Consider the following 9,530-nt stretch of genomic DNA (forward strand, 5'->3'; position numbering starts at 1 on the left):
CAGCTCCCCTCTTGGGAAATCTCCAGGAGCAGGGGTAACGGAGCGCAGAGACTTCCCGTACCAGTGGTGGCATCCCCAGCCCAACACCCCAGATTGTGGGGCGTGTTCCAATTGTTTTGGCAGGTTGGCTGCAATGATGGAAGCCCAGAGGGGTCAGCCAATAAAGTTCAGGCCTGGAGGGCTTCATCTTTACTGAGGCTCCCCACGGCGACACCACTCAGTCCCTTCTCTTGTAGCCACCTGATTCTGGTGTCTCCGCTGTGGCGAGCCTCTGTGGGTCTCCTGCCTGCTGACTCCTCACTCACCCTGCAGCCCTCCGGTCAGCAGCCGCCGGAGGAGGGGTCCCAGGGCAGACACCTCTGAGTCTGGCATCGCTACAGCACCTAACAATAGCCCCTGGCAGGGCCCCACTGGGTTGGGCACACTCCTCCGCCAGGACGTGGTTCCTCCAGGCTTAAGAAAAGGCAGGTCCATCGCAACCACAGGGTCTCAGCAGGAATGCAGGCCAAACAGGCACCATTTACACAAGTCTGCTGGCTCGGGGTAAACTAGCGGAGGTATTCCTGCTTTTCGGGGGGGGAGGGTCAGATTCCCTTTCCTTTAAAGAAACTTTGTGTGACATGCAGCATTTTCAGAGCCCTGAAGTTGGGGGCAATGACTTTAGGCAGAGAGGAGGAGAGAAGGTAGTTAGGACCTAAGAAGCAGGGCATGGGTAAGCACTCCAGAAGAGAGCTGAGCATCTCCTGAAGCCATTTTGATAGCCACCAAGTTCTCCTCAATACTGCTGGCAAAGGAACCCGAAACACCCCAGAATCTACCGGGACCACGGACCCCTGGCTGGTCTTGGAATCAAGGCCCCCTAAACTTTCCATGGACAGCTGGCCATCAATCATGCCCCCCCACGGTATTAGGACTCTCTTCTGTTCACAACAAAATCAGGTCCTCCAGCCCATCTCAAGGCTCATTCTGCAGGCTGAGCAATGTAAAGGTCAAAATTGGACTGCATATTGTTGAGGGTGAGCTCTCTGGTCTCAGAACTACAAACAGATGTTGGAAAGGGAGAGAAACTAAAGGCCCATTCAAGCTCACTGCATTTACCCACAAAAGTGGGACCCACCAACTCCTCCCTCATCTCCTAGGGGTCCTGAGTTGAGAGCCGCTGTGGAGGAGAAGGAAGGATGGAACATTCAGTGCTCTGGGGTCAGGCACCCTCAGCCTGGGGTGGCTACTCACAAGCCTTGCGAGCCAGGTGCTTGCCTTGGGAGTTCCAGTTCCTGCTCTTCACATTTCTCTTGAGCACTGGGTGGACCAGTTAAACTAGTCTTGCCTTTCCTAAGTTGGTTTTTTTTTTTTTTTTAAATCTGGCAGGCTGCTACTGGAGGCTTTCCAACCCACAGCTCAGGCCAACCCTCATAATAAGAAAAATACTACTTTCTATCTGCCTCATTTAGGAGGTTTCTACTTTTTTTCCTTTGGCGGTTAACTAAATTTCATCTTATATAACCACTGTAAATTTTCTAGAAATTTCCCCAATTAGCGCCAGCAATTACAGAAAATGTGTGTATATGTGTGTGTAGATGAGAAATCTCCAGGGGAGTGACCACGAATTCTGGTGAATCTTCATAAGAAAATAGCACTTCGCTCTCTATCCACTAAGAAAGACCCATCTTGCCCACTTTCCAGAAGATTCTGGGAGCTCCACACTCTACAGATTCTTTAAGTCTCCTCACATTTCTTTTACATAGAAAAGATAAAGTGAAGGTGGGGAGGATGGGATGATGAGGAATCATGGGTAAAGTATGTTATTGGCAAAACCAAAATAAACACCCAGAGGTCCTGACTTGGGGGGCCTATGGCCCCTGAAAGCCCTGTCCTTTACGTGAATTAGAACAGGCCCTAGACCAGCTCTGGAGACTTCCACTCCACATATACACCCCAGGTGGCAAATGCCTTCTCTTATCTGGAAGGTTCAGACGTCTTCAGTGAACACAGAGCCTGGCTCCCGGGAGCCCAGTCATGAAGGCGTAAGTGTCCAGAGAGAGAGGCCAGCCATCATTTCTGAAGCATCTTCATGGCCTTAAGTCAAATCCCACCAACAAGACCGGCTGCAACATGCCTCTCCCTTGCCTCTGCCGGGAAGGACTGGCTTTTGTGAAAGAGGACCTTGAGTTTAAAGCCTCTAGTTTACAAACACACACACACACACATACCCTGAAGAAGTGGCTTTCAATGAGAGGAGGAGGGGAAAATGGGGCCAGAATGGGAAAAGCTGCAGTTCTGTCTCAGGCTGGTTGGCCAACTTTCTCTTCCTCTAAGGGGACTCTGACTCTGAGGGTGACTTCTGTGGGCGGCCACGCCGGCTCTGCCCTGTGGCTGTGGGCACGGAGGAGAGCTCCAGGCAGCACCTGGCACGTACAGGCCCTCACCTTCCCTGTTCTCTGAATGGGGCGTGCGGGTACCTCTCACTCAGGTGGCCCAAGAGCACTCTGTCCTCCACAGCTGCCCTTGCAGAGTTCTCCCTGATGATGTCAAGAGCCCAGTCCTCTCGGGTGGAGCCCACTCTGAGGCTGCTTTGTGTTCTTATGACAGCGAGGCAGTGTCTACACAGAGCTCTCCCCAGCCACCCACAGGACAAAAAGTGGTCTTCATGAGGGCTGTGCACATGTGGAGAATAAGTGAACACAGTTTCTGAGGCCACGGTTGGGGAGGGCTGTGGGCCACGGGAGAAGACTTGTGTCCCTCCATGGTCCCAGGCAGAGACGAGGAACAGCAAGAACAAAGTGGAGCTGGCGCATCCTTTAAGGAACGTACACTGACAAGTCTGACAGGAAGCCCAGAGCTCACATGACGATGTTTCAGAAAAGCGGGAGCAGCGGTGTCCAGGGACAGGGAGCGGCTGTCCACAGGGTAGAAGAGGGGCTTCCTGGGCACCAGGTGGGAAATAAAGGGGAAGGAACGCTGGGGGCGGGGACAGGGCCACAACTTGCCCTGCAGCTGGTGCTCCGACCCAAGCAAACAGGACCAGACTGAGTGTAGCCCTGCCCCACGCACACATACAGAATCGGCTGAGCAAGTAAGTAAGAGAAAAAGGAATAGCAGGGTGTGTTTTTAGGAGAAGGAGTAGACCAGATTTGTCAGATGTACTTTGCAGGAACAATCTGGAATCATCAGGTCTCCCTAGGCTAATGCTGTGTGGAGGCAGGAGTGCATCTGGGTCTGAGGAGGCAGGAGGCCAAGGACAGCTCTGGAAGGAGAGTCTACCCGGGGAAACTTTCATCGTCAGGATGGGGCTCAAGTGATCCCAGGCTCACCTCCTAGCCAGTCCACAGACTGAGAAACCACAGAATTCGTCCCGAGCACTGCTATGACTTCAACCCCAGAAGGCAGCCTAGTGATGGGGTTGGGACATGCCCCCTCAGACCCAGTGCCTGTTCTTGTAGAAGATGCATTCCTCCAGTGAACATGGTCTGAAGACCAGATTAAGCACGTTAACAGTGGAAGACCAGAGAGCTGCGGGCAGCCCACGGTGCCCAGCACTGAAGAGACCTCAGTCCACTCTGGAAAATGACGAGAGGAGACCCACGGATGGGCTCACATCTTTGAGGGTGACTGTCTCGATCAAAGCCAGCTCTAACTTCCTGAGCACTGACCATGTGCCAGACTCTGTATTGAAGGGTTTGAGGTGTAAGTGTCTTACATTATTCTGACAGAAATCCTAAGAGCCAGGTTACTGACAGTCCCGTTTCACGGACCAGAACACCAAGGCTCTGCTAAGCTGAGCAGCTTGTCTAAGACTGTATGGTCAGTAAGTGATGGAGGCGGACTTTGAATTCAGATCTTTCCCCACAGCATACCAGGCAGATGTCGACATTTCCTTCGTCCACAGAGGTGCCGTGTTTCACGGGATGGCCTGGCCTGGTAATTCTACCCCCGGTGCACTCCCTGCTCAGCTCTGAGGCAGCCTCCAAGGTAGGAAGCAGTGTGGCCTTGGTGGACTGACTAGGTGGCAGGTCAGCATTTTTAGTCCCTGAAGGGTGTCCAGTTACCGAACTTATTCTGCTATGCACACCAGTGGCACCGATGCCCCCTCCCCCGAGGAGGTGGCATTCCCCCCAGGCCCTCCACTGGCAGCTGTGTAAATGGGCAAAGGCCTAACTGAGCAACCAGAGAAACTGGCCAGTGCCGTGGGCCTGACCGCTGGCCGGGCCTTCCTTCCTGTTCTACTCTGCTTCCTCCCCAGCTGCTGCACCAAGACCCCCGGAACAGTTGATTCCTCGACACTGTGCAGGCATTCCTGCCGGAACGCGGGGCGCCAATGCTGCCCAGAGCCACACGAACTTGGGAAGACCCTCACTCGGAGGTTCCCCCGGCCAAACCCTTACCGTTGTAGGAGAGGCGAGGTTTGCTCAGACACATTATAAAGTGCATTTCCATCTCATCAGAAGCCACAGACTTGGAACAAATGGGGCACTTGAAACCTGAAAGAGAGGAAAACAGTATGAAATACTTCCTCCAAACCAAGCACACCCACAACCAACACAGAGGCCCTTAGATAGCTATGGCCATGTGGGGTCAGAGTCAACGTGGAGAATTCCAATCTAGATATACCCTAGACCTGATCTTTCCTTCATTAATTCTGTTATTTTATCACAGCCTCCCAACTCCCACTGGCCCGCCAGGGCTGTCCCTGCCACAGGCGTCTCGGCAAAGCTTATCAGAAGGCACGGGCAGCTGGTTTGATTTTATTTTCCTTTAGACCCTTTCCCAGGGGGGTCTAGTGGGCAGCAGGGATAAGCAGGAATGCAATCAAGGCAAACACATCATCAGTCTTTGAGTAACAAAGCATTTAATACCCTTCCTCCTCACAGCCCTCAAACCACTTGGCTGGGCCACCTGTGGCAGGAAGCCTGACAGCGGTCAGGTCAGCACCTCCATCCCTCCCCCGGCCTCCGGGAACCAGGTAGCACCTCCATCCCTCACCCAGGGCACCTGGCCTCCCTGTGGCCCAGGCAGCTGTCCTCTGAGAGTGTGGAGCAGCAGGGTGGCCCTCCGGAGCACTCCCAGATGCCACGCGCGCCTTGGCCGTATGCCACGGAGAGTAACAGCTGTTGCACAATGCCTGGCGAACACAGGGTGGGGTGACCCTGCTGTTCCACTACCAGGGGAGTCTGGACTGCTTGTACATCTGAGCAGTTTCATCAGAACTGTACCCCTACTGGAGATTTCCACTGAGAATCTTCTGAGCTGAACTCCATTAAGCAAACCCAGTCCCCTGACATATTTATAAACAACTTTTTAAAAATAAACGATTTCCAATTTCCCCCATTTTATTTTTATTGAAATTATTTTCAAATGATCGACTCTGTTCCATTCTACCAAAAGGATCTAATACCACTGGAAAGTTACTACTTATTTGTCCACATCTAATTTCACACGTTGCAGCTTCTCCCTTTTGTGACTGTAATTCTTACCCACCCAGCCTGGATTTCCTAGGTCCAGTACAGCACATCTAAATCTTGTTGTGAAAATCTGACTCTCCCGGTAACTTTTCAGTCTAAGTGTTCCACACGCAGTTTCACTGGATGCTGGTAATATCTGTCGGCAACACTTCCTATTACACAGACAAAAGCCGGAGGGCTCGTATTGACTGTTCGCTGCTCCCGGACGGAGGAGGACGTCAGACCTTTCTTCCCAGGGCCTTGCTCATTCTGTACGGAAAGCCCTGGACTTTGACAGCTGTGGGTGCAGACAGGAAGCAAGCCAGCTCCTGTGTTCCCATGTAGGGCACAAGGACTTTGCTTAAAGTCTTCTCCAAACCCTCCTCTTTTCAGTGACAATGAACTATAGGACCAGACAGAAAATCCAGGGTCCAGTTAACTAAGGACAAAGTGGACCTCAGACTCCGTGGCACAGTCCCCATTTCCCCGACCCCTTTCCTCAAAAATCATGAGCATCCTGTGTCTCAGCTAAAAAGTCTTGCAAGTGCTATCAATCCAAGGATTCTGGCCAAGCTTGGAGCAAGGGCTGTACTTTCTGATCTCTGGGTGGTTATGAATCCATTAATAACAAAACCAGAAGACTGAAAAGAAACATGGTAGGGAGAGGGTCCATCCCCAGTTTTCTGGCAAAACCCGATCTCAGATGTGCCAGGCTGATCTTTTCTAACCCAGTTTAGAAATCTACAGACACAGTGTGACACACGTGGTGGACAGGTGAGTAATGAACTTGAGTCTTGTACAACGAGGATGTCTCCACATCCACCCTAGGTCCCTCTGAAGCCTTGGTTCTGCCCTCATGCCCAGGCCCTGCAGATAAACCAATATTAAGGAATATTTTCTTTAGAGATTCCTTCACCGTTTTTTTCTGACTCAAAAGACCAAGGTTTTATGTTACCTTAAATGACTACAGGACATTTCTAGTTTAAAAACTTGTTACGTTAGCACCCTGTCTGCAGGCTGAGGGCTCAGAGCTGAGGGCATGCCAGGGTGGACACGCTCTGGACTAGCTCCTCCGACACCGGGCCCCAATACAGTCGCTGGGAGGTGCTGAAGTGAACTGTTACTACTGATAAAAGGCCTTACGCTTCACATTACTCACTTTCCTGATAACTTAGAACAGATTCGTGGTTATCACTATAATAGCATCAATCACCCCTGCATCCCAACATGACTCCTTGAATGCAGGACAGGGAGTCAAATTATAGCTAAGGTACTGGGAAGTAGGCCACCCAACGAGAAGGTCTACAAGGAAATGTCACTGGACGTTTATGTCCTACAAAAAACAAACCAAGGTGAGATTCCCAGGTTTAGGCCAGTGCCCTCATTGTAAAGAGAAAGAGGCCTTGAAGAAGACTTGGGCTCAAACTCTTGAGGGGGTGGGGCTGAGACTGGTCGGATTTCTTAGCTGGCCATCTCAAGTCCTTTCTAACGGGAAGAAGGAGCCGACTACCCTTGTGATATTGTGATTTACAATAAGAACTATGTATTTGGTCTTCGTTCTGTTCCTGGCACAGATTTCCTAACACCCTGGGAATTTCCTAACATAATAAGACCAGTAGTATTTGGTCTTTTGTCACTGGCTCCTGAAATAGCTCCAGAGCCATAGGGTGAAAGGAATGTCTTGTTACTCATAACGAGTCCCTTTCAACCACACCAAAATTTATGTTAATGAGGTCACTTTGGGAAAGTTCCTTGGTAAACTAAGGATGGGGGCCAGTTGCAAGGGGAACCAACCAGCTGATTAGAGGGTCCGAACTTTTGGTCCTACCCCTCAACCTCTGGGGAGGGGTGGGGGCTAGAGATGGAGTTCAATCACCAATGGCCACTGATTTCATCAATAATGCCTATGTAATAAAGTCTCCATAAAAACCCCAGAGGATGGGGCTCAGAGAGCCTCCAGGGCAGTGAACACATGAAAATTCAGGGAGGGTGGTGCCCCACGACAGGGCACAGGGGCTCCATGCCCTGTCCCCATACCTTGCCCTCTGCATCTCTTCCATCTGGCTGTTCCTGAGTTATATCCTTATATAATAAATTGGTAATCAAGTAAGTAAAATGTTTCCCTGAGTCCTGTGAGGTGCTCCAGCAAATTAAACGAACCTGAGAAGGGGGTCATGGGAACGTCTGATTAAGAGCCAGTCAGGCAGAAGTGAAGGTGACAACCTGTACTTGTGATTGGGGTCTGAAGTGGGGGGCAGTCGTGGGGGACGGAGCCCTTAACCTGTGCGGTCTGATGCTATCTCCAAGTAGACAGTGTTGAAATTGGGTTAACTGCTTGGTGGTGCTGGGAAAACACTTCAGAACAGGGTTTTAAGAAGAGGTGGGCTGGGAAACATTACACCGGGAGAGAAAGCACCATTGCGGTAGGAAGAGACCTAGATTTTAGCGAAAGCAGGGTTAGTGCCACTTGCATGACCTTCCTCTGGAATGGGGGGCGGGGTTAAGGATCAAAAAATAATTCAGGGTCTATTACGTGAGTGGGAAATGACAAGATGACCTGGGTTTTCCAGCTTCGAGATGTGGTTAAGTAATCTACACTCCCCGGACCTCCGTTTTCTCATCGGAAAAAAAGAAGACTTTGCCTCTCTTGCAAGGATCAGATGAGGTAAGAAACCTGAAAGCGCCCAAGAAGCTAATCAAATGTATCATCAAGCCCGGCAGCCCTGAACGAGGAGGAAGGAAGAGGAGGGCTGGGGAAGGATTTGGGGGGGCCGGGAGGTGGGGGTGGTGGAGCAGCAGGGCAAAGAGGCCGCAGGTCACACAAAGTGTGCCGGGTGGGGGAGGGGTGGCCATCTCTGCTTGTCCCATCTGTTTCCTCTGAACTTCTGGAGCACCGTGCATGGCACTTTCCATACTGCCCGTGTGAAATGAGGCTCCCTGTTCAGCCTCTTGCATGTGATGACAGACAACAGCTTGCGTGCATTGAGTTGTTACTGTAAGTGAGCAGCCAATGGGCCGTATGTGTCTGCATTTACGAGATTACGGAGTGGGTACTACTGTTAACTCTGTGTGTGCCCTGCTTGCCAAGCTGGGTGACAGGTGGGCTGGTCTAAGGAGGAGGCGACCTATGGACAAAAGGAACATAAACACTACACAGACGCTGGGTATTAGTAAATAATAACTTCAAATCCTCCACACCGTCCCAGCAATTTCTTCTGAAGCACTGTGGGCCTGGATAATCTCATAAACAGAAACAATCGGGGAATTTTTTTTTTTCCTGGGCACTGTGTTAACATGGAAGGACTGAGCTGTGCTTTCTACTTGGCACCAAGCCTGTAGCTCTGGTTGTTAAGGTGCCGAGTTTGCAAATTACCTTTTAAATGGAAAATAAAGGACATGAGGTAAGAGGGCTGGAAAGACAAGGAGAGCTAAGGGGAAAAAACTAATGTCCCCACCTTCTTTCCTGAAAGGTCATCCGACATCAAGATGGATGCTAGCACTCTACTACCCCAATCTTTTCTTGCAAATGTCCAGTCACACGATTCAGCATCAACAGCCCTATGGAATGATAAATACTGTGATCTTTATGAGCTATCTGAAGGTGAAAACAGCTAGGAAATTTTGATACCATTTGGGAAAAAAGTTTAGGCCAAATTAAAATCAGCCCTGTGGACAAAGACAAAGGTTCACAAAGTCACCCAGTGGACGAGACTGAGTCAAATTTCAGAAGAGCCCTTCATCAGCACTCAGGAAGTGTGTGAAAGACATGCTTTGCCTTCCTTCATGAGAGAGCTACAGGTGGAGCCTTTGGGACAGACTCTCCCTGCCTGCACCTGAGACCCACCGCACCCTGGGAGCTGGGAGGCGGACAGCACGCGCTCTTTCCCTCTTCCTTTTTTTTTTTTTTAAGATTTTATTTATTTATTTGAGAGAGAGAGAATGAAAGACAGAAAGCATGAGAGGGAGGAGGGTCAGAGGGAGAAGCAGACTCCCCGCTGAGCAGGGAGCCCGATGCGGGACTCGATCCCGGGACTCCAGGATCGTGACCTGAGCCGAAGGCAGTCGCTCAACCAACTGAGCCACCCAGGCGCC

The 9,530-nt window shown here is 50.9% G+C and overlaps 1 protein-coding gene across 4 annotated transcripts in view; it reads right to left on the reverse strand.

Moving 5' to 3' along the window:
- ZNRF1 (zinc and ring finger 1) overlaps positions 1 to 9,530 on the reverse strand; it is a 99,112-nt gene that overhangs the window by 9,211 nt on the left and 80,371 nt on the right. For all 4 annotated transcript variants that reach the window (XM_081807394.1, XM_081807395.1, XM_081807392.1 and 1 more), the window contains exon 2: positions 4,383 to 4,478. In XM_081807394.1, the coding sequence (XP_081663520.1) occupies positions 4,383 to 4,478 (96 nt within the window). The remainder of the gene's footprint in view (positions 1 to 4,382; positions 4,479 to 9,530) is intronic.

Source organism: Leptonychotes weddellii, chromosome 16 (genome assembly GCF_054177405.1).
Source record: "Leptonychotes weddellii isolate Sample4059 chromosome 16, ASM5417740v2, whole genome shotgun sequence".
NCBI classification, from domain to species: Eukaryota; Metazoa; Chordata; class Mammalia; order Carnivora; family Phocidae; genus Leptonychotes; species Leptonychotes weddellii.